Source organism: Camellia sinensis, chromosome 7, assembly GCF_055761805.1.
Source record: "Camellia sinensis isolate YWXY chromosome 7, ASM5576180v1, whole genome shotgun sequence".
Classification (NCBI taxonomy): Eukaryota; Viridiplantae; Streptophyta; class Magnoliopsida; order Ericales; family Theaceae; genus Camellia; species Camellia sinensis.
Window position 1 is genome coordinate 177,799,158 of NC_138967.1, and position 25,153 is coordinate 177,824,310.

The window sequence follows — 25,153 nt, forward strand, 5'->3', positions numbered from 1 at the left end:
GAACCAGTGTTTACGAACAGAAAATTTCACACAACTTAAGCAATAAATGAAAACTCCAGAGTATAACAATTCCTTCTAAATAACAAAAAACATAAAAGTTTACTCCAGAGCATATGTGGCAAGCAGATGTATTAGAGAAAAATATTATTCACCAAAAAGGGACAACACATTCTTATCATAGGAAAAAAATCCATTATATACAAAGCATGAAGGCATAGCCCAAACACGAAACCTTGTCAACATACATTTATCTCATGAGCGATGATAACATTAAATCACATTATTGTTCTCTACATTAAGCATTGGATGAACACGTCCCCTCTACCTTTCACAAGGAACCCACATACAAGGGGTTGAAACCCTTCTCTGGACGAAAGGAGGACTTACAAGAAAAGCAAACTGCAGTTTACACCGAATCTACAGCTTCAACCTGTTGCCGAGCAAGGTATTTCTCCCTTCGCTCTTTCTACAAACAATATATATATATATATGAATATTATTAGAGGGAACAAAGTTCAGAAAATTCATAAAATCAACCATTTGCTTAAAAATCAACGCATACTTACCCATTCATCTATAACAAGACCTTCACCGACAACTCGTGGACCAGTGTCTGCTAGAGGTTTCTTGTGTCCTTCCTGCGCAGCCTCAGCTTCAGCTAACTGACGCTTCAGTTTTTCCAATGCCTTGGTATAAAGAACCACAATGCAGTTAATGGACATTAGTAAACATCATGGGAACACAATGAACTCACACAACCACAAAAAAATTTAAAATTATTTGATTTAAACTTACAGGACTAGACTGTTCCACATCCAAAAACACAGCATGCAGAACTTGCTCAACAGTTACTTGATCCTTTCTCTCATCGAACTGTATGGAAAAAATATCAAGCAGTAAATTCAAATTCAGCACTGGTTTGTGACTCTCAAAACTAGAAAAATACATCCACTACCATTAAAATTTAATAAATGACTTTAGTTAAGAAGTCAAGCATATTACTTTGGCAGAAAACCTACAAATTAAATGTAGTTCACAATTATAATCACTTTCAGAGAAAGCTGGCTTCATTAACATCCAAAAAAAGAGGGATTACTTAGATGCTAAGCCCGTTTTGTGCCTTGGGCATCCATTAGGCCAACGATTTACAATTGCAAGTAGAAAGGAATTTGGTAAACAACACCACATATCGACAAAATTATGAAATTAGAGAATTGGTTCTACTTCTACAGTTTGACCATGCTTAACTAGGCCGCATACTGACTAGTAAGGCACTACATGCATTGTTATCCCTAACTACTACCCAAGGAAACAATCAGCCTCTTAGTCGTTTAAAAGATGTGCAAGTCAATCGGCCTCTTGTGATAATTTGCATCACAAACTAAACACAACATAGGGATTTCTACAATTAGATAGATATCAAATATCCAAGTTCATCAGATAGGTAAAATACTGTAGGGGCCATATGACTCACCAATTCAGATACATAATCCATCCCTTTTTTCACTTTCAAACTCATGATTTTAAACTTGACCTTGCTCGTCTGATCTATTTGTTTCTCATTTTTTTCTGGATGTTCCATGAACTTGAACACTGCCAATCAAATTCCAATACAGAAAGGAAGTCAAATATTCATCAGCTAACTACATATAGAAAGTTATGAATATACTCGTAAATCTTCCATTTACGATAAGATTGCTGTTGGCTTTAGAAGATCTTGGGACCTTGGTGCTCCTTGAGCCTTTAACAACTATGTCTTCAAAATTTTCTTCTTCACTAGAGAAAGTGCAACATGGAAACTTCTAAGAAGGTGTGTGTCTATGTTCAACAATTGTCTGACAGACTCACACCAACTCTTAACGGACACTTCCCGACATGTGTTAGACACATGTCTAAACATGTCATTATTTTAAAAAACAAATAAAAATTAGACCAGAACATTCTTCGGACACTTCCTTTAAACTTAAAAGTTTGAACAAAAAGTTTTGACACGTTAAATACATAGAAGTTTGAACAAAATACCATTTGAAGTTCGAACAAACTTGGAAGTGCGATGGACACACATGTTCATTGCTTAGACACACATTAAATACATTAAAAGTTTGAAAAAAATAACGCATACTTATTATTCTCTCCTCCTTTAAACTATAGAAATTAATGTCATGTTGCATTTTTTTTATTACTATCTTTCAATGAAATATATTCATATATATTGTAATAAAAATATAAAATTATATATTTTGTGTGTGTCCTGCAGGTCAATTTGTCAACGTGTCCGTGCCCGTATATGTGCTTCTTAAGTGCTAACTACGCTAAGTAACAGCAAATGTTAAAGCAAAACACCTGTGACAACTCAATCGAGATCCAATACAGCACCCATTGAAACAAAAGTTAAAATTTCGAAGAAAAAGATAATCAAACAAGAGACTGTTACCGGTTGCAATAAGGCTTTCACCAGGAGCAAGGATACCTCCAGGTGGTCGCATGTAACAGCTCTTTGGCGCAGTAGTTTGAAACTAAAACATGACAAACAAATTAGAATAGGAATTTCAATGATAAAGCTTTATGGTCACAAATAGAACAATGACACACAGGGTATCAAACTTTACAGTTTCTCACTGAATATGTTGTGCTTTCAATTAAATCTAACTACACATGTTGATAGTTTATCACGGCAAAATCACTGTGATTGGGATTAAAAAGAAAAAAAAAAAAAAAAAATCTGCAATCTAACATACAGTTATGAGAAATGAGCCCTGTTGCATTAAAATATCCATGTTTCTCGATAAAAGAAATTAAAACGGTTATACGAATGAAATTTACACAACATTCAAATGCTACGCACATTCAAAATGGGTAGACAATCTATAAACAAAATGAGTACACCAAATAAAGAATCAAAATCTATACCTTGAAAGCAACATGAGACCTGCTAGTGTTCTTAATCCTAACAGCACTTCTGACCTGCTTACCCAGTTCATCTATAAGTCAAGACAAAAACAAAACAAGCAATCAGGCAACTGAAAATAATATGTAAAATTCTTAAAAGCAGTCTTAAGTACATGAGCTATTCGAGCCAGAGTACCTGCGTGATTTGGAAAAAAAAGAAAAAAGAAAATGCATTTCTCTTGGTTCATCTCACTTGTTTTGATTAGTAAAGTGGAGAGAAATGAGGTGAAATAGAAAGAAATTGAGACAAATCCATTTCTCTTACAACTCTCATTTTGAATCTCTTGCAAGCAGAAAGATTGGGAGAGGGGAAAAAAATCAAAACATTACTATCTTGTCATAATATCAAAATTGCCCCTTTAGATATATATAGAAAAACAAAAATTGGATACTTGTAAACTGTTTTTTGGTAACATAACATGAATAATTTTATTAACCAAACAAAACAAGACAGGGGAGTGAAATCATCCACTTTTTTCTTCTTTTCTCTCCTACTTATTCAAACAAGAGGGAATCTTTTCTCTTCTGTTTTGAACTTAACTTATCTGACCATTTCTTTTTTTTTTTTTTTAACTCTCCATGGCAAAATTGTCAATCCCATTCTGTACTGGACAGCACGTACCGTACCAAAAGAAAAATAGGGCACACAGAGTCCATTTTTGTTTCGGTGCAAATCTCGCTTTGTTCTGGTGAGTTTCGTTCATACCAGAAAAAACCAGCAGAAAACTGGAATTCCATGGTATCCTATTGTACACGACCTGCAGAAAATTTCTTTATAAAAAGACAACTTGATTTCATTCTGTTAAGTTCTCTATCTGTTTGGGTACATCATTCAACGTTCATCAATTCGTTTCTCTATCTGTTTGGGTACTTTTTTTATGAATAAGTACAGATATATGAAATCTCAGTTGCATCTTGTTTTTCCTCTTCATATGTGCTTTTGCCCTTATCTGTTTGGGATGGAATACAAGCTTGCAAAATGTATCTCTGAATCTCTGTTTTTCTTTTCTTTTCTTTTCTTTTCTTGTGTTTTTTTAGCTTCTGCCAAAGGGGAATCCTGCTATATGCCCTTCGTGTCTTCCAAATACTCAATAAAATGTCACAAGGTGGCTGGGCTTTCTTGTGATGTTGCTGAATTATGCATCACTTGAGTACTCTCTTATATTTTGATGACTATATTCTACTTACCAGCAATATTACAAACCTAGAAAAAGCAATCAATGGTCTACATTCATTGTGAATGTGAGCCACATCCCACTAACTTTAAATCTACACCACACATACTCCTTTGGGATAAAATTCGAAATAAGTTTTCATGGTCCATAACATTTTTATTCTACTTACTACGGAAGAAATGATCCTTATTTACGGAAACATGTTCACATTAGGTACTCATTGTTTTTTTTTTTTTTTTGTATTGGGTCATTGTTAGTTTATTAATCTTTTGATTGCATTTTAACTCTCCTTGAATTGTGTTAAAAGTACTATGTATTGGATAATATTTTTAATAAAAAAATAGTACTTACAACGATAAATCAAAAACCGTATTCTGAAAATCCATACATACCGTAACAATGAAAAAAATGGTACCTTATCCGGTATGGGATTGACAACTTTGCTCCATGGTTCCCAAACATAGGGTAATGTTCCCAATTGAAAAGAAAAGTCACTACCTATAGGAATACATATTTTTAGTTCTCTTTCCACTTTTCCGATTTTTTTGGGGACCCACACGAAGAAATAAGGAATAAACCAAGCAAATAAACCATCAAAAACACCTAAATATCAGACATTTATAGCCCTAGTTGGTGCAACTTAAGCCTCGTTTGAGAAGATGAGGTTTTAACCAAAAACTCACTACAAAAATCAATCTATTATCTTTACTCTTTGCGCATCATTTCATAAAAAATAAAAAATAAAAAATTCACTAAAAAAGTCAATTATTAAGGTAGCGTTTGGTAACGTTTGGTAACGTTTACGTTTTTAGTTTATATTTACAAAAATTTTATAAATTAGTTTTTGTTTATTTTTAGAAAAACATAAACTACAAAAGCGTTTGGTTTAAACAAAATATTTTAAAAATTTTAAAAACATAACCTAAAAAATATGTTTGTTCAGGCCTAAAATATTTATATTTATTATTTATTATTTATGACAACGGGCTCATACACATTATAATTGGAAAAAAAATAATTAAAAAAATTTATTTGAAAAAAAAAAATTGTTAGTCAAAAAAAAAAATTTCTGTTTAAAAACCAACATTTACGTTTTTTCGTCAAATTTACAAATTGAGACACCGATTTATAAACCAAAAAATTATTAAACAAGTTTTTATGATAATTTTTTAATTTTTTTTAAATATAAATTGAAAATTGAAAACGAAATGGTTAGGTTTACCAAACAGGCCCTAAACGAACTCTTATTATAAGTTTAAAAAATAATAATCATAAAGCATAAAACAAAAACTAAAAACATCTCTTCCCAGCTTTTAAATAATTATATTTTTAATTTATTGTCTAATAATATGTAAATAGAAGCTGCACGAGCACCACACAATCTAGTCTGACACAACTCTCAAATTAAAATAAAATATAAAAAGCCTTGTTCAGAATTTCAGCCTAAAATATCATTACAATTTGTCACACTACTCTTTTTCTATTTTTTTGAATATATTTTTATAAAAAATTTAAAAACATAGCCAAATTTCAAATCACCCCTAGGAGCATCCGCATCAGCCTCAGCAAATTTTAAACCAAATTATAACTCAAAATCCACTTTTGTATTTTAGCTAACCTCTTTTTTATATACACACTCCATCAAACTCTCTATTCTAAAATTCTATTTCATTAAAATATTATTTTTTATTCTTTTATCTTTTTTAATTTAAATATATTTTTTCCAGTGCACCATAATAGTAGCAGAGAGCTATGAAGCATGGACACGCCAAAATGGAAGCCATGGCAGTGTCAGATACGGGGACACGCCAGGGACACGTACGGGACACGGCATCTGGCGTGTCCCCTTAATTTAATTAATTTTTTTGTGAGGGACACGACGGAGACACGGCGGGGACACATGTGTCCAAATCTGGGCACGCCATGGGACACGGGAGAAGAGTAAACGAAAGAGAAAAGGAGTACAAACCTGGTCGGCGACTTCTCAGCCTTCGATCTCGAGCCAATCGACCTCCATCCAGTCCATTTCGACGATCCAGTCCACTTCAACTCAGAGCTTTCTCTCTCGCTTTCGGCTTCGCATTTGCAGAGCTCTCTCTCTCGCCTTCTCTCTCTCTCCCTCGCGATCGCTTCTGTCTCCCTCTCTCTCGCTAATCGCGATCGTCTCCCTCTTTGTTTCTTCTGTCTCCCCGTCTTTATTCTTGATTCATATAAGAGTATAATATATGTAACTATTATTATAATAACTATTATTATTATATATTATAACTAATAACTATTATTATTATATATTATATAATAGTTATATATTATATTAGTTATAGTATTATTATATATTATATAATAGTTATTATATATTATATAATAGTTATTATATAACATAAATATACTTATAAGATAATATGTAATACATATTATAAGATAATGTATACTTATTAATAAATAAATAAATAAACACATATATGTAAAATAAAATAAAAAAATTAATTGGAACATATTATTTAAAAAATATAATAAATAAATAAAATAATTAATATGTATTAAAATAAAAATATTTATAAAAAAAATTAAAAAATTTGCCGTGTCCCTTGCCGTGTCCGTATCCCCATTTTTTAAAAACTGCCGTGTCCTGTGTCTGTATCCGTACTTCATAGGCAGAGAGCAACCGTCGAAAGAGGCAAACCCTGAGGGGTAGTTGACCGGCCGGACGACTGATTAGGCCAAAATTCAATAAAACTTCCTTCTTTGCACGCACATCCGGAGGACGTCCGATGAATGGGAATATATAAAAAAAATATATTAACTTATCTCAAAAAAATAATAAAATATTAAATAACTAATGAATAGTACCTCAACAACTGTAACAAATTCAACTAAAAGTTAATTTAGAAATAATTTGTTGAAATTGACAGAGCAAGCAGATTATAATCTGCTAGCTATATTTTACCTTCTTATTATTTTGGTGAGGTTAATGTAGATGCTCTAAATAAGGTGTAAAGCAACTCCAATGCTACTTTCATTTTCATTTTTCACTAGTTAAGGCTCTTTATTTTACCTACCTAATTTTTCATCTGCTCCAACATTACCCTTTATTTTATCTATTTATTCATGTAAATCAGACGTAAATTAATTTAAAAAATCTCTCAATGCTCTCCAAATGTAACTAAATAGCTATCCTAGACATTGAAGTAAATAAAATAACATAAAACTAGTTATTCCAAGGTTTAATTCAGTGATAATTAATGCAAAAACAAACCTACAGGGAAAGTAGAGATTTTTGGCCGGATCGAGACGGAGACGACGCCTGGTCGGAAGGAGCGACCTCGCGGCCGAAAAAACTCTATTCGAAGACGAAGAGCGAGGATTCGATGCGACTCCTCCATTTTGGTGGATAGAGTTCTGAATTGAAGAAGAGGACGAAGAAGAAGCTATTCCTGATTTCCAGAACTGGCAGAGCCACCAGAGCGTTCCGTCGGAACGAGCCTTGTGGTGGTGGTGGTGGTCGTCGGCAGTCGCCATGGTAGACGGCGGTTTTAGACCATGAAATTTAGGGTTCCGCCGGTGGAAGCAGTTATGGGAGGTTGTGTATGAGGCTAACGAACGAGACTTCAGCAATCAGATTGACTCTCATCTCATCTCATCTCATCTCATGTGTTGTGTGCTCAGAGAGTTGACTTTGCTGAGTCGTTCCCAAGTGGAAATTGCACAGAAGAAACAACAGAAGTCGTATACGGACTTCAAAACCAGGATTTAACTGTAATTTTACACTTTTTGACGTCCGATATTATTTTGGTAATTTGCACTTTTCAGTTTTAAGCATTAAGAAAAAAAAAAAGAAAAAAAAAGCGTTTTGACTTTGTGATGATTTGAAAATGACTTTTTTATTTTTTGATTTTATTTTTTCTTTTTTTTTTTTAGTAAACTTTTTTTTTTATAATTTTTTAAAAAGTTTAGGCTCTGTTTGATTTTAAGAATGTAAATTTGGCCTGACTTGTCTCACCAAGGCCTTGGCTTGGGTTGGCCTATGTCGAGTAGCGAATTCCCACCAAAATTCGGGTCGGGCTAGGCCACGAGCTAAAAAATTAGGCCTAGGCCTAGGCCCAAGCCTAGAGGATATTCGGGCTAGTGGGTGTGGGCTTGAGCGGGTCTGAACATTTTTTTAAAATTTTTTCCTATCAAAATTTTATTATTTTTTACTAAAAATGACACTGGACCTCGGGCAGGCCAGGTCTTAGGGCGGGCTTTGAGTGGGCCTTGAGTGGGACGGGTCGGGCCAGACTTCAAAATGACGGCCTAGGCCTAGGGTCTCGGACTCGGCTCGGGTCTGGGTCTAATCAGGCCGGGCCCACCATTGACCACTGGTGGGCTGCGGGCCATTTTTATACTCCTATTTTGTTTCGTTCTAGAATCATGATTCCACTCTCATATTCCAACTTTCTGTTTGATTATAGTTTTCAAAATATAATTCCAAATCACATTTGAAAACATGTTTGGTAACTAGAGAGTTTTTAAATTTTTGGGTCTACTCGGTCGTTTGTGCGGACATCCTCCCAAACATTCGGCTGGTCGTCCAGCCAGTTGATTGGAACATTTTTTTTTTACAATTGTCACCTGTTATTTGAAAAAAAAAATGTATATTTGTTTTTGATATTTTTTAAATATAAAAATTATTTTTTTAGACCAAAATGAAAAATTATTAGACCATTTATTTAAAATTAACAAAAAAAATTAATTTGTCATAATAATTTTATAATTTTTAAAAAATAAAAAAATATTTTTAAACAAAATAATTATAAAAAAATTCCAATCAAATATACAATCAAAAGTAATTTTAAAGCACTAGCTGAATATTTTTTTTAACAAAAAATAATATATATTTGTGGAGAAGTGGTTTGGAAATACTCTTCTGATCTTGGGGAACGCTCGTGATCCTCCTCTAGTCACCTGAAAAGGAATAAACACTTCGGTCGGGGGTGTCGGAATTAGCACTCCGACAGACAAGTCAGTCTCTACACTCAAGAATGCTTGTATTCTAAGTTAAGCATAACAATTCTCACATACCTCCTTCTGGCTGATGTTTCTTCTATTTATATCTTTTCTTCTTTGGGCCTCGAGATTAGATCCATTTCCCACTTCATATTCAGCACATTTTATAATAGACCAATCTTCACTCGGTCCCTTGCTTAATCGGTTATTTGGCCGAGTAAGGTTGGATTTGAGCTTTCGAGCCAATTGCCGAGTGCTTCGAATCTCGACTCTCCCAGATTCGACTATCTGGAATCTCTACGACTCCCAATTCTCGGCTCCCACATTCCCCCCAAGCACTCCACTAACGATAGTTGGCTGGAGTGTTTGGCTTCGAACTCAAAGAGTCAGAGCCGAAATTCGGCGGCTGACCGTATTCCAACGCAAATGTCTGTACACACGCTTCTCGATTATCATTTCAACTTCCCGCCTCTTCGTACACTTCTATTTATTATGATTTAAAATTTCGACGTCTTTTCAAATGCATACATACTTTTAGACGCCCGTCGCTGGACTGCCTTCTGAACTACCTCTGCAACTTCCTACTCTTCTCTATCTTCTTCGCCTTTTGTAAGTTCTCTCATTCTCTGCTTTGTTTTTTTTTTTTTGGCTTAGCATAATCCTATTGGCTGGGGGGAATGGCGAAACATTTAAAAGATCTCCTCTCACCAGATCGAATTTCTGGTTTCCAACGCCATTTTTCCATTCCTGATGACGTTCGTTTGTCATTTGTGGCAGACGACACCCTCGATATGGAGAGGGTTGATGAAACCACGATCGTCTTCCCTCTTCTATCAATCGCAAAGGGTGGGGTCCGTTTTTCCCTTCACCCACTCCTTAGGGTCGTGCTTTGCCATTGGGGTTTAATCCCTTCCCAACCCAACGTCAACTTCTTTAGGATCGTAATGGGGATTATCGCACTAAACTGCCGTCTTGGGCTTAACCTTGGCATTCCCGCTATTCGGCATTGCTACGTTTTGGCCAAGTCTTCTGGTCAGCACGGGCGTTATTTCCTTAGGGCCAAATACACCGACCATCAACTAGTGACTATGCTTTCCAGCTCTGGGAAGCGAGTTGATGATGTTGTGGTCGTCGTCCAAGGAAACTGGGAATTCGGCAAAGGCGAGGATCGCCTCGATCGTATTCCTAGACGGAGGAGCGAACCAAGTGGCTGAGTATCTTCTTTTATTTATTTACTTGTTATATTTATAAAACTTTATTTTCGGGACCTCATGGTTTTGCTTTTGCAGGAAACGATTTGAAGAAAGTCTTGACCTCGACTGACGACGCCGTCGTTTCGGAAATCAAGACTGCGCTCAAGTATTTCGGCCGACCGAGTCTTCAGAAGCAGGGGAGGGCGGCCCATGTTCTGCTTCGCTACGAGTCGACTTATACGACCTTTTCGGTGGTAGAAAATATCTCAATTTCGAAGGGTGAGGAGTTTCTTATCGCCCTTATCTTGACTGATTTCAGAAATTTGAGGCAAGTCAGTTGCGAGGGATCAGATTCGGAGCGACCGGAAGTAGCTGAGGCCGCCGAGTCAGACCAATCCAAAACTGAGGTTGACGAGGCTTTGAAGTTAGCATTTGAAGAAGTCGGCCTCAATTCGGCTGATCCTCCGTCCATTTCGGGTCGAAAGGACCGTCCGCTTGACGATATTTTTCACGGTCTGGAGGACCATCCTGGCGCGTTCCCAGAAGATATGGCTGGGTTGAGCCTCACTAAACTTGTCAAGGCGGCGAATGCGGAAAGGATGACGGAGGAGATTCGGGCTGCCGAATCTTAGTCCCAGTCCTCTTTACCTGTTATTGAAGGGACGGCAAAGAACGGAAGTACCAAGTTAGAACCTTTTATGCAGGCAAGTGTAGAAGCTGAGCAAAGGGTGGAGAAGTGCCCTGCCGATGTCGAGGCCGGCTCAGAAGAAGACCGTGCCAACAAACGACCTCGTTTGGAGGAGTCGGATGTGATTGTACCTTTTGTTATTCAGCCCAAGATAAAAAATACGCCGATCTCCTCCGATGCTTCGGTAATCAAAGATCCAGCGGTTGCACTCAGCTTGGTGACGTCCCTTTCACTGCCTGCTGACAAGGCGGCTTTTCGGACAGAGCCTGATCTGGTTGCAATTGGGTTGGCCGCGCAATCGGCTCTTTTGGTATATATCTGGACTTTGTCTTTTCCCTTTACGCAAATATTATTTTGTTCTTAACTTCCTGTTTTGCAGGCCGTCGAAAGGATAGCCGACATGGGCCGTCGCTATCACGATGTCGTCGAGCTAATTGGCCGTTTCCAAGCGGAGGTTGAGGGCCAAAGGAGTAGGGCGCAGACGGAGGACGCCCGTGTCGAGGCCGAGATGGAGAGAACCCGCAATGCTGAAGAATTAAGATCAGTCGCCGAGAAGAGGGCGGATGCGAGCGACGACGCACTTAAATTGGCCCAGGAGGCGATCTTTAAATTGGAGGCTGGGTTAGAAGAGATGAAGGCAGCGACGGAAACAGCTGACCTAAAGGCTTCCAGCACATTCGATGTTGGGAAAAAATCTACTTTTGATGAATACGTAGATGAAGTCCCCAAATTTGAGAATCGAGGATTTAAACACGGCTGGCTCAAAGCCCTTGCTGCTGCTGATGTAACATTGGCTACGCCAATTCCATACGAGCAAGTGGATGTTGAGCCGCTAGAGTCTGATTCTGATGGCTAATTTGGGCGGCTCTTGTTTTTGTTTTAGGATTTGCATGTAATTTTCAGCTTTTTACAGCTTTTTGATTAGTAATTTTCGTATGTAAAATGGTTACAATTTGTGCCCAGTTTACGTAATGAAAATTCATTTTGTACTTTGCTGTTACTAATGAACAGAATTGTTTGGTTGCTATTTTTGATAAAACGTCATGTATACTTGCCGACTAGATGATTAGGCTGTTTAGATAGTTAGGCCGTTTAAAAAGTCAAAAATCAGTACATGAAGTGGCTGTGGCACATATCAATCAGCATGGGGCCAAGATGCTCTGCTGGTTAGATTAATAAATCTTCCCTTACCCCAGCCAGTGCATGGACTTCAAGGCATTCTCCCATAATTGCCGTTTAGATAATTAGGCCGTTTTAATAAGCCAAAAATTAGTACATGAAGTGGCTGTGGCACATATCAATCGGCATGGGGCCAAGATGTTCAGTCGGTTAGATTAATAAATATGCCTTTGCCCCAGCCAGTGTATGGACTTCAAGGCATTCTCCCATAATTGCCGTTTAGATAATTAGACCGTTTTAACAAGCCAAAAATTAGTACATGAAGTGGCTGTGGCACATATTAATAGGCATGGGGCCAAGATGCTTGGCCGGTTAGATTAATAAATCTGCCCTTGCCCCAGCCAGTGCATGGACTTCAAGGCATTCTCCCATAATTGCCGTTTAGATAATTAGGCCATTTTAACAAGCCAAAAATTAGTACATGAAGTGGCTGTGACACATATCAATCGGCATGGGGCCAAGATACTCGGCCGGTTAGATTAATAAATTTGCCTTTGCCCCAGCCAGTGCATGGACTTCAAGACATTCTCCCATAATTGTCATTTAGATAATTAGGCCGTTCTAACAAGCCAAAAATTAGTGCATGAAGTGGCTGTGGCACATATCAATCGGCATCCGTCGTTTGGATACTGCCAAAAGCGTTAATGAAATTGCCTCGAGGTCGCTGCATACCTACGAATAAATGGGGTGAGTTCGCGCTAGTGGGTCCACTTATTCTTATTTAGACTCGATTTGAACTAGCTTGGGGTGAAGGCGAATGTCTAACAGATTGTTCTTCAACAGCAGAGGAGAGGGACGAACGCTGGCTGAGCTAGATACTGCAATGAATCGTAGCAGCGAGCCTGCGCGTACGGGAGGAAGGACGTCCAAGGAAAGTGAAAAACGTCAACCTTCAAGCCGTCGAAGCAGATCACCCCAAAGAGAGAAGCATCAACGGGGAAGCTCCCCGCGACCACGATCGAGGAATGAGTCAGACGCAATGCCACGACCATTGAGTTTTGCGGTGTTCGTGGGAAATAAACCGATGACTAAGGCAGATTCCATCGTCAATGATCCGGGTGTAGCGGTCGAGTTCGCTCGACAAATCTTTCCACCGGAAGTCCAACAATCGATAGTTGGATGACGAGATTTCGAAGTGTTTCGAGAAGGTATACATGGGACGGTGAAGGGGCTGTACACCGTCTACGAAGTCGGCATGCGTCTGTGAGCCTCGCGGCGGGAGATAGAGAAAATGGGCGAACGGGTCCGCAGTTCGGAGGCTCGTGCGGAGAAAGTCGAGGGCGAGCTTAGGGAGCTTAGGAAGGTAAAGTTGCCGATCCACATGCGGTGGGTCAATCTAACCCGATTGTGGACGAGAGGGTGACCCAACGGCTATTAAGTCATGCCATCGTCGACCGAGATACGGCAAGCATGTTTGCCATAGCAAATGCGAGGGCCGAGGGTTACGAGTAGGGTTTCCATGCTGGCCGGAGGGTTAGGATCGACAAAACGAAAAGACGCTTGCTGAGGAGGTCTGCCGATGCGAGAATCGGGGCTTTAAGCATGGTTGGATCGCGGCTCTTCAGGCCGCGGAGGCGCTCTGAGCGAAGGGTGTCGATTCCAACTTATGTGGCCTGGATCATCGTAATCATTTGCCTTTTTTCGCCTTTGAAGTTGAAAAGAGCGATGATGAGAGAGACGACGAATAAAAATATTCGTTGTAAATGTTCAAACGCGGATTGCGTCCAAAATTATGTGATTATTGGTTGGTCGAATAAAAAAGCATTTTATTTTCAATATTTTGTTATAAGTTTTGTTCGGCACACACGTGCTCGCATGTGTTTTATTATATAAATGTTTGAATGAACGTATTTCGGATGATTGAATGGACATTGTTCGACCTGATTTAATCGACATCATCGTGTTACGCACGACCCGAAGGGTTCATCGACCCAAAGACGTCATTCGCCGATGGGGCTCTGAATCCAGAGACTTGATTTGGCCAATCGTGATATCCACGAAGGGCGCTCCGAATCCGGAGGCTTGATCGGCCCAAAGACGTCATTCGCTGATGGGGCTCCGAATTCGGAGACTTGATTTGGCCAATCGTGATATCCATGAAGGGTACTCCGAATTCGGAGGCTTGATCGGCCCAAAGACGTCATTCGCCGATGGGGCTTTGAATTCGGAGACTTTATTTGGCTAATCGTGATATCCATGAAGGGCGCTCCGAATCCGGAGACTTGATTTGGCCAATCGCGATATCCACGAAGGGCGCTCCGAATTCGAAGGCTTGATCGGCCCAAAGACGTCATTCGCCGATGGGGCTCTGAATCCGGAGACTTGATTTGGCTAATCGTGATATCCACGAAGGGCGCACCGAATCCGGAGGCTTGATCGGCCCAAAGACGTCATTCGCCGATGGGGCTCCGAATCCGGAGACTTGATCGGCCCAAAGAAGTCATTCGCCGATGGGGCTCCGAATCCAGAGACTTGATTTGGCTAATCGTGATATCCACGAAGGGCGCTCCGAATCCGGAGACTTGATCAGCCCAAAGACGTCATTCGCCGATGGGGCTCCGAATCCGGAGACTTGATTTGGCCAATCGTGATATCAACGAAGGGCGCTTCGAATCCGGAGGCTTGATCGGTCCAAAGACGTCATTTGCCGATGGGGCTCCGAATCCAGAGACTTGATTTGGCCAATCATGATATCCACGAAGGGCGTTCCGAATCTGGAGGCTTGATCGGCCCAAAGACGTCATTCGCCGATGGGGCTCCGAATCCGGAGACTTGATTTGGCCAATCGTGATATCCACGAAGGGCGCTCCGAATCCAGAGGCTTGATCAGCCCACAGACGTCATTCGCCGATGGGGCTCTGAATCCGGAGACTTGATTTGGCCAATCGTGATATCCACGAAGGGCGCTCCGAATCCAGAGGCTTGATCGGCCCACAGACGTCATTCGCCGATGGGGCTCCGAATCCAGAGACTTGATTTGGCCAATTGTGATATCCACGAAAGGCGCTCCGAATCCGGAGGCTTGATCGGCCCAAAGACGTCATTTGTCGATGGGGCTCCGAATTCGGAGACTTTATTTGGCCAATCGTGATATCCATGAATGGCGTTCCGAATCTAGAGGCTTTAATCGGAACATCTTTGAACTAGATTCTGTAGTAGGGGAATGGGAATCTTTGTATTACAGAAAAAGAGGTGTACATGGCGAACAGTTCGAAACAAGCATCATGTCCCACAAGTCGGGTTAATGATAAAATTTGCGTAAATGCGTAGAATTCCAAGGTCGTGGCAGACTCCTTCTTGACATGTCTTTAAGTCGATATGCCCCTACTCCAGCGATCGAATCGATCTGATAGGGGCCGTCCCAGTTAGGACCCAATTTTCCATCGACCGGTTTCCCGTCAGCTGGGAGCAATTTCTTCAGGACCAACTCTCCTGGTGTGTAGCGGCACAGCTGAACACGTTGATTATACGACTTTGCCAACTGTTGTTGGTACCGTGCCATGGACGCAAGGGCTCGGTCTTTTCGTTCTTCGATTAGAATCAAATCCAAAGCCAGCATCATGTCGTTTCGGCCCATATCAAAAACTTGCGACTTGAGTGTCGGGTCGCCGATCTCCAGGGGTAAGATTGCCTGGGTTCCAAAGCATAGGGCAAACGGCGTTTCTCCAGCCGATCTTCTCGGTGTAGTTCGATGAGCCCACAGTACACTCGGTAATTCTTCGACCCATTTGCCTTTGGCTTTCTCCAGCATCTTCTTGATGCCGTCCAAGATGGATTTATTAGAGGCTTTAGCTTGGCCATTACTTTGGGGGTAAGCCGGCGTAGAAAAATAAGGCCGAATACCATATTTGCTGCACAGCTCTCAGTATACACCATAATCAAACTGGGTGCCGTTGTCTGAGATAAGAGCTCTAGGAATGCCGAATCGTGTTATGATGTTCCTCCATACAAAGCGCTTAACGTCAGCATCTCGAATATGTGTTAATGCCTCCGTTTCGACCCATTTCGTGAAGTAATCTGTTACGACGATCAGGTATCGCTTGTTCCCTGGGGCCCTCGGCAATGGTCCTACGATATCATGCCCCCACTGGGCGAACGGTCAAGGACTGGTGATAGAGTTCAACTCTTCAGCAGGCAGATGGTTTAACGGGGAGAATTTCTGGCACTGTTCACACTTTTTTGCATAACACTCGGCGTCCGCTCTCATTGTCAGCCAATAATACCCCTGCGTTATAGCTCGATGGGCCAAAGAGCGTCCGCCAGAATGGACACCACAACTGCCTTCGTGTATCTTAGTTAGAAGCTCCCCGACTTTGTCCAGGTGCACACATTCCAAATATGGGCCAAAGAATGACTTTTTATAAAGCCTTCCTTGCGGATCCAAGTAGTATCGTATGGCTTTGTTTCGCAGCTTGTGTGCTTCTTTCTTGTCCTCTAGAAGTTGTTCAGAAGATAGGAATGCAACAATGGGATCCATCCAACTTGGTGTAGATTCTATAATGTTGATTTGGACTTCCTCCGAAGGGCCAATGCTTGGCTCTATGATGAATTCTACTTCAATGGTCCGTTTAATCTCTAAGTTGATTGCAGAGGCTAGGCAAGCCAAGGCATCTGCATGGGTGTTCTGATCACGTGTTATCTGGTTCAACTCATGATGGTCAAATTTTGCCAACAGGGAATTGGCCGTTTTCATGTAGGCCGCCATACGGTTGTTTCTTGCCGCGTACTCCCCCTTCAGCTGATTGATCACCAATTTTAAGTCGCAAAACACAAGCAGACCCCGAGCACCCAGAATATGCGCATTCCGCAAACCGGCTAAAAGGGCCTCGTATTCAGCTTCGTTATTTGATGCTTCGAAGCCGAGCTTGACAGCCTGCTCAATTATTGCGTCGTCGGGGGTCATGATTACAACTCCAGCTCCATTGCCCTACTAGTTGGACGATCCATCACAATACAACTACCAGATGTCCCCAACATAAATCCTCCAGTTCGGCTTCGGTCGGATTGCATCTGACCTGAAGTCGACGACATCAGACTTGAAGTCGGCAAGGCCCCCAGTGAATTCGGCGATAAAGTCGGTAAGCACCTGTCCCTTGATTGAGGTTCTGGGTAGAAATTGAATATTGCACTGGCCAAGTTCCAGAGCCCACTTTGAAACACGTCCAGATGCTTTCGCACTGCGTAGTACTGATCGGAGGGGATAATCTGTTAGCACCCCAATGCTATGCCCCTGGAAGTAATGCATGAGCTTCCTGGTCGCCATAACTAGGGCTAGGATGAGCTTTTCCAGCGGAAGGTAGCGTGTTTCGGCTTCAACCATTGCTTTGCTCACATAATACACTGGCCGCTGCTCCCCCAGCTCTTTCTTTATTAACACGGCGTTGATGGCTCGGTCAGAAACTGCCAGGTACAAAACGAGTGGGTCGCCAGCAGAGGGTGTTGTCAGGAGTGGTACTGAGCGGAGGTAGGTCTTTAGGCCGTTGAAAGTGGCTTCGCACTCAGCGGACCATTCAAAGGCCTTGCCCTGCCGTAGTGTATGAAAGAATTGTCGGTAGCAATTTGTGGACCGGCTGATAAACCTGTTGAGTGCGGCAACCATCCCCATCAACTTTTGAACCTCCTTTACTGAACGAGGGGAGCTGAGCTCCAGGATTGCTGTGATTTGCCTTGGGTTGGCTTCGATTCCTCTGTGGTTGACAATGTAGCCCAAGAATTTGCCAGAGCAGATACCAAACGCACATTTGGAAGCATTCAACTTCATTCCATATTTGCGTAGGATGCCGAATGTCTCTTCCAGATCGGCTATATGATTCTGCTCTTCTTTGGACTTGACCACCATATCGTCAATGTACACTTCCATAGTTTTGCCGAGTTTCTCCTTGAACATGGTGGTGACTAGTCTCTGATAGGTTGCCCCTACATTCTTCAACCCAAAAGGCATTACCTTATAGCAATAGGTTCCTCTTGGGGTGAGGAATGCAGTTTTCTTTTGGTCCTCCTGATGCATAGCGATTTGATGATAACCTCTATAGGCATCAAGGAAGCTCATACGCTGATGGCGCGCTGTTGCATCTACAAGCTGGTCTATCCTGAAAAGAGGAAAACAAACCTTTGGACAGGCTTTGTTTAGGCCCGTGAAGTCGAGGCACTCTCGCCAAGTGCCATTTTTCTTCTTCACCACCACTGTATTAGAGAGCCATGTAGGGTAGGTTACCTTCCTAATTGCTCCGGCATTAAGCAGCCTGTCAACCTCCTCAACAAAGGCGGCAGTGTGCTCTGCGACTGACCGCCGGCTTTTCTGAATGATCGGCTTGCACTTAGGATTGACATTCAAATGGTGCTGTGAAACTGACGGATCTATACCCGGCATCTCGTACGGAGTCCATACAAAGACATCGAGGTTGCTGAGCAGGAAATATATTAGCTACTGTCTGTCAGCCTGATTCAAGGAGGCGCCGACCATGAAGAACTTGTCTGGGCTTTCATCGATTTGAACTCGTTCTAAGTCTTCTGTTGCCTTTTCATTTGGGAGCCGCCCAACATCGTCGAGGTTTTCTCGATCCGGCAACTCAATGGAATTCACCTGTAGTTCCTTTGGCGTTTTCTCAGCAAGGAGATAACATGCTTGTGCTGATTTCTGGGAGCCACGGATTTGCTCAATACCGCGTTCTGTCGGGAAGCGAAATAGCTGATGATAGGTGCTGGGCACGGCTCGCATAGTATGCAGCCGGGATTGCCCCATGATGAGATTATACGGCGACGGCAGCTTGACGACTAGGAATCCCACATCCACTGTTCGGGAACCTGCTCGAACGGGAAGTCTGATTTTCCTCAACGGGTACGCCGGATTGGCATTGAAGCCGAATAGTGGATAAGGGGTCGGAGAGAGATCCGATTCAGAGAAGTCGAGTTTGATGAATGTCTTATAGTACGTAATCTCCAATGTGCTCCCCGAATCAATGAGTACGCGCTCAACTGTGAATCGGTTTACGCATAACTTAATTACCAAGGGATCAATGTGGGGCAGTGCTACTCCAGCCAAATCCGAATCATCAAAAGTGATAACCTCGGCTTCATGGGACCGTTTAGCCGGAGTGAGTTGCTCTTGAGGGTTAGACCTCGACTGAATCACGTGCACTGTCGATGACATTGGCAGGCTGTATATCATGTGGATCACGCGGAGCGAATGTGAATCCTATGTCAAGGCTATTGCTTTGGTTGGGTTGCCTTTTCGGACGTACTGTTGTGGCCGGCCATCTTGTACCAATTTATCGTCGTACAAGGTGAATGACAGTGCTTTGAATTTCTTGGGCAGCACTGCCTTTGCAATCCGTTATACAAAAGGATCGTGTTGATCGTCATCCGAGCTGTTTCTTCTTCACTTACGCCTTGTACGGGGACTCTGTTCAGAAGAACTGGAAATTTCAAATCGTCCATTCTTCTTGGGCTCTGAGGAAAATGAGTCGGAGTTGCTATTAGTATCTTGTTGTTAGGCTCGAGATTGTCGACTAGTTGCCCTCACGGGTCGTTCTGGGCCTTGGTATGCAGCTTGTTTGGACTTCACCACCTTGAAGGCCAAATTCTAACGGAGATGTTCATTCTCTGCGATCATGTTCTCCAATCTTTGTTCGTTTTGCTTTGCTTGTTCCAGGATCGCTTGCATTGCTTCGTGCTCCGAAGTCGAGGGTGAGGCGAAATTCAAGGCACGTCTGGCGGCGATAGTCTCTGTTCCAAGCATGTTTGTTGGAGTGGTTTCATCTTGCGGTATAGGGTCGACAGTGACTGTCGGAGGATTTTCCGTCACGCTCGCCATGGATGCGCCTAAGTATTCCCACAGACGGCGCCAATTGTGGAGAAGTGGTTTGGAAATACTCTTCTGATCCTGGGGAACGCTCGTGATCCTCCTCTAGTCACCTGAAAAGGAATAAACACTCCGGTCGGGGGTGCCAGAATTAGCACTCCGACGGACAAGTCAGTCTCTACACTCAAGAATGCTTGTATTCTAAGTTAAGCATAACAATTCTCACATACCTCATTCTGGCTGATATTTCTTCTATTTATATCTTTTCTTCTTTGGGCCTCGGGATTAGATTCATTTCCTACCTCATATTCGACACATTTTATAATAGACCGATCTTCACTCGGCCCCTTGCTTAATCGGTTATTTGGCCAAGTAGGGTTGGATTTGAGCTTTCGAGCCAATTGCTGAGTGCTTCGAATCTTGACTCTTCCAGATTCGACTATCCGGAATCTCTACGACTCCCAATTCTCGGCCCCCACAATATTTTTTAATATTTTACATAAAAAAATATTTTCTGAATTTTTTAAATAAAAAATTTATTTATTTTTCAATAGTTATTTTTTTTGAATTGAATTTTAAAAAGAGTTTAGTTATGAGTTTTGAATATAATTTTCAATAGAATTTGAGTTGTGTGTTTAGTTATGAGTCATAAGTTTTTAATTTTTTTTTTCAAAACTCATAATCAAACAACTTTTCTTATTTCAAAACTCATTTCAAAAATTTGAAACTCAATTTAAAATTCATAATCAAACAAATTTTTTCTTTTCAAATCTTAATTCAACAATTCACAAACTCAAAATAAAACTTCATTCTCAAATCATAATTTTAAAACTAAACCAAACGCTACCTTAAGTTTTTAGATTTAGTTCAACAACACGAATCGAAAAATTATAATTTATTTTAAAAAAATTCATAAAAGACAAAAATAGGCGAAGATAAGCAATCTTTTTTGGCATATTTTTGTCTTTAGTGACTTTTTTTTGAAATTTTTCAAAAAAAAATGTACTTTTTAGATTCTTCTCGACAAGACAGATCGGAAAAGTAAAATTTTTTGATATAATTTCGAAAAAAAATACTAAAGACAAAAAAATTCAGAAAAATATAACTTTTGTTTTTGTTGCCAAAATAGGCGTTTGAACCATGTGTTTTTAATTTTGTTAATTTAAATAATAAATTTTTGATTCGTTTTTATTCTAAATCATTTACCTACTTTCGTTAAGTAAATTCGATAAAAAAAAAGATATTTTACTTATTAAACTGAATGAAAATCATATTTTAGACATTATATATATATATATATATATATATATATATATATCTACATTGAGTTTAATACTAAAATACTCGTTTTTGGTCAAACAAAATTAAAAATTTATGATTTATTTTGTTAAAAGGTTCAGACTTTAAGGTTTTTTTTATGTGTAATTATTCCTAAAAATTATACATTTTCTAATAAAAGTTGTATTTTTTGTATAGAGTAATGTTAAGGGTCAAAAATCACGACGTCATAACTAAAGGTATGTATACACCCCCACCATAGAATTTTCCACTTATATACTTTTGTGGGGAGCAAATATTCAGGCAAGCCCGTACTCCTTTCTTCCAAGCTCCTGTCTGTCCGATTGACCTGCGAGCATAACGGCGGTGAGCTACCCGGCGGTGTGTGGCCGGAAAATCCCTCCGACGATCAAGTTAGCATACACACACAGGGATAGATAGAGATGAGAGAGTTGAGTGTAAGTGTATATCTCACCAAATGTTCATCTATCAAGCATGGGGGGCGCAGACTCGCTTATATACCTTCTGCGCTCCAAATCTACTCCCATTAGTTTCTTGACATGTGGCGCTGCTATCCCATCTGTCAGCACAAATCTAGCTGGTCATCACCTAACCAAACTGCCAGCCTACACTACTGGGATCTCGGCAACCGGGCTACATCATCTTGGCTGCCAACGGCCATGTTGCACAAGCTAGAGCGCTCCGCTCGCCGAGCTCAACGACGACCGAGCTCGGTTGCATTCCGGCATAGCCAAGCTGAAAACTGGTCGAGCTGGTAAACCGAAGACCTTTCCAGCCGGGCTGGAAGCGCGAACCATGGGAACAGGATCGGCTTCCATTATCTCGGCCAAATTACCCAATTAGCTCAGTTCCCACATAAACAAGCCAAGTAGCTCGGACCTAGCATGGTCCTGGGCCATTACCGAGCACAACCCTCTCCAGCTAAGCCCAAGCTACCACGACCCACAACATGTTCGGCCTATAATCTGCCCGGTCATTACCACGGCCTAATCCAGCTCATAAATTTCCCTCTCAATTGCTCCTTAATTCCGTCCGCGCAAGCGAGACTGGGATTACCTGTTCTGACTGGGATAACTCTTCCTCGGTCCTCAGTTTGCAAGACGGTGACCGGGCTAGTTGACATGCATGTCTTCAAAACTTGCCCGGTCGACGCCTTGATTTGCCATCCAGTCTCTTCAGTACTGACGCTGCCGTCAATAGGGACACGTGTCGTGCTTGGATTGGCCTCGAGAAGCCAACCATCACGTCCCTTCACATTCAAATTTGGGCGGCTTTTTCACCTCTATAAATATGCCATATCTTACTTCCTTTCAATCTTATTGACTCTCCTCAAGGATCAGGTTGGATTGGCCTCGGGGCCCCCCATTTTTGTTATTTTCACTTGGTATTTCACATTCTAGGGCACAAAATCCGTAGGTTTTAGGATATACCCCTCCAAAAACCTTTACTTGCCCCTACTCTCTTCGCTGTTCTTCAATCCCAGTGATGAACACATGAAGATCTAGAGGGGACCGGGCTCCAAGTCTTCTTTTGATCCCAAATAACATTAAGACCGAGCAACTTACAAGTTTGCCAAAACCTTAGTAGAAACCGAGGTAGACAGAGGACTAGGCTGCTCGACCAGACTAACATCTGGTCCGTTTGAGCAACCAAGCTCCTTGGTTTACCTCTGCGTCTGAGGTGGTCTGGCACTCTTCATGACCGAGCTAAAGTCGAGCTCGTTTTGCGCGATCGCGCTTCCATTTACAATTGCCATCCTTTTCCTGCAGAGTCCAAGGGGACCACAGACCAAATACCGAGGCTCTCAAAGACCGAGCAGCCATCAAACACCAGTCTGTGCCAAACCACCTCATTCGAGCTAAACCAGCCGGTGACACATGGGGCGCTACCGCTTCCTTGTTGACACTTTGGCCGCCTTGGCCATATTCCGGGAAGAGTATGGTATCTCGGCTGACGTTCAATTAGAGCTCAGCGCCTTAGACATCAACCCTTGGGGCAGATTAGACCAATGCCCCTTTACCGTGCTATCCATCATTGAAGGAGGCCTCCGCTTCCCGGTCAACCCATTGATGACCGAATTCTTGCGTCGCACCGGGCTAGCACCCACACAAGTCTTAACAAACACATACCGATCGGCTTGGAACCAACTTAGGTTTAGCCGAGATACTCCGTCAATATACCCTTGGGCACACAAGCGGTGGCCTCGCCTATTACTTAAAGATTAGACTGGGTAAAGAAAAGATAGTGACCGGCACCCCGGACCAGGACTTGCACGACGACGACTTCTTCTGGGTGTCCGGCAACTATAAAACAGCCAACGTACCGGGCTGGTTCAGTAGCAAGAACTTCGGTTCCACATGTAAGCCGTGCTAACTTGCTCGGTCAATTGCCTTTCTTCATTATTCTGTACTTACATTTTTCTTCTTTTCTTTGTAGCGATCGAAGCCTTGCAAGCTAACTATCACTACCCCAATGAAGCAGCCATCAGGACCGTGCTCCGTTACCACAACCGGGACTGCCACGACCTCCTTGGTTACATACCTACATACCAGTATTCAGCTCCACACCGGAATAAGGTCACAGACTTTCTCCGCACTCCATCTCCGCTTCCAGATCCTACACTTCCTGACATTCCATTCATTCGTCTGACCGAAGCAGAAGAGATGGCCAAAAGAAGCCGCATCAAGAACCTGATCACCGCCACCTCCACCGAGATACCGAGCGTCACCACCCACTCTCCTGCTGCCGGGTAAGCCAGCGGAACTGTGGTTGCATTGGTGTCTCCCGCCGCCGGCCAATTAAGCCAAGACACCCGTCGGACTGGCAAAAGGCCTCGTGCAGACCCTTCTGCCGAGCTAGTAGCAGAGCTCAATACCAAGCAATCTGCCGTCACCGTTGATCCAACACCTGCATGGAGGCCGCAGCTCAAACACCGGGGCAAGGAGATCCCGGCAACAGCTTTTGTCAAAGGCGACAAGGAGCATCTGCTCGCCTTCGACCTCACAAAAGCTCTCCTTCTGCCGAACGACGTGGTCGGCAGCGACCATGTGCCATACACCCGGTTGGTGAAATCCTCGGTCAAGTCCATGACCAGGGTAAGTATCTCAAACTTTTTATTCAAATTTCACAAGTGTTTGCTCGGTTTCTAATCAAACTTCCTTCTTGCAGGCCATCTAGAAACAGCACTTGGTCATGGAGCGCATTCACCGACTCCGGCTGAAGGTAACTGACTTTGCCAGTCAAGTTCAAAGCCTCCAAGCCGAGCTCGGGAGAGCCCAATCTTCGCTGCAAATAGCCAACACTGACAACACCTGACTACTCGGCCAGCTAGGCTCTACCGAGACAGAGAGAGACGCGCTTCGAGCTAAGCTTGATGCGCTGAAACAATCAAGGGAGAAGGAGCTGGAGGACGCCAATAATGCCGGCTTCAAGGAGGCCGAGGTGAGCTATACAAAGCAGGTCCATGCCACCCAAGACATCTACTTTAAGGCGGGCTAGAAGACTGCTTATGAACAGCTCGACCAAGGACCTGGGACCGACGTGTTGCCTCTCCGCCAGCTATCTTCCTGCCGACGTATCTCGTGCCATATGCCAACGATGTCTTCAGGGCGTTGCAGGCTGAAGCCGAGGAAGAAGGCGCAGAAGAGACCGAGGAAAATGCAGAGGAAGAGAACCGCCAAGAGTAACTCGGCCAAACGGAGACCAGTGTCCAAGACCAAACACCAACGGTCAACCTGGAGGCAAGTGGGGATGAGTTCACTGACCTTTCCCCCCTAGCTTAGTTTTCTTTTGGCTTCTTTCTTTTGTGTCTGAACATGTAACCGGGCTATCTGCCCCTCCTCTTGTAGTTATTTTGCACATCAATGAAGAAGTTCAATTTTCA

The 25,153-nt window shown here is 42.1% G+C and overlaps 1 protein-coding gene across 5 annotated transcripts; it reads right to left on the reverse strand.

Annotated features, from left to right (window-relative positions):
- Positions 1–152: 152 nt before the first annotated feature.
- Positions 153–7,888, reverse strand: LOC114265243 (vesicle-associated protein 4-1). Of its 5 annotated transcripts, none has more exons than XM_082879969.1 (9): positions 7,381–7,860; positions 4,540–4,618; positions 3,572–3,707; positions 2,911–2,981; positions 2,435–2,516; positions 1,475–1,593; positions 796–873; positions 567–686; positions 153–466 (listed from the first exon to the last, which is right to left on the reverse strand). In XM_082879969.1, exons 1-9 carry the CDS (start codon positions 7,641–7,643, stop codon positions 407–409), a joined length of 1,008 nt encoding a protein of 335 aa, XP_082736095.1. In that variant the 5' UTR covers positions 7,644–7,860; the 3' UTR covers positions 153–406. The 5 variants fall into 5 exon arrangements, with proteins under 5 accessions (XP_082736095.1, XP_082736096.1, XP_082736099.1 ...); XM_082879970.1 differs by having other exon boundaries at positions 4,540–4,622; XM_082879973.1 differs by lacking the exon at positions 7,381–7,860 and adding an exon at positions 6,094–6,132 and having other exon boundaries at positions 4,540–4,622.
- Positions 7,889–25,153: the final 17,265 nt, after the last annotated feature.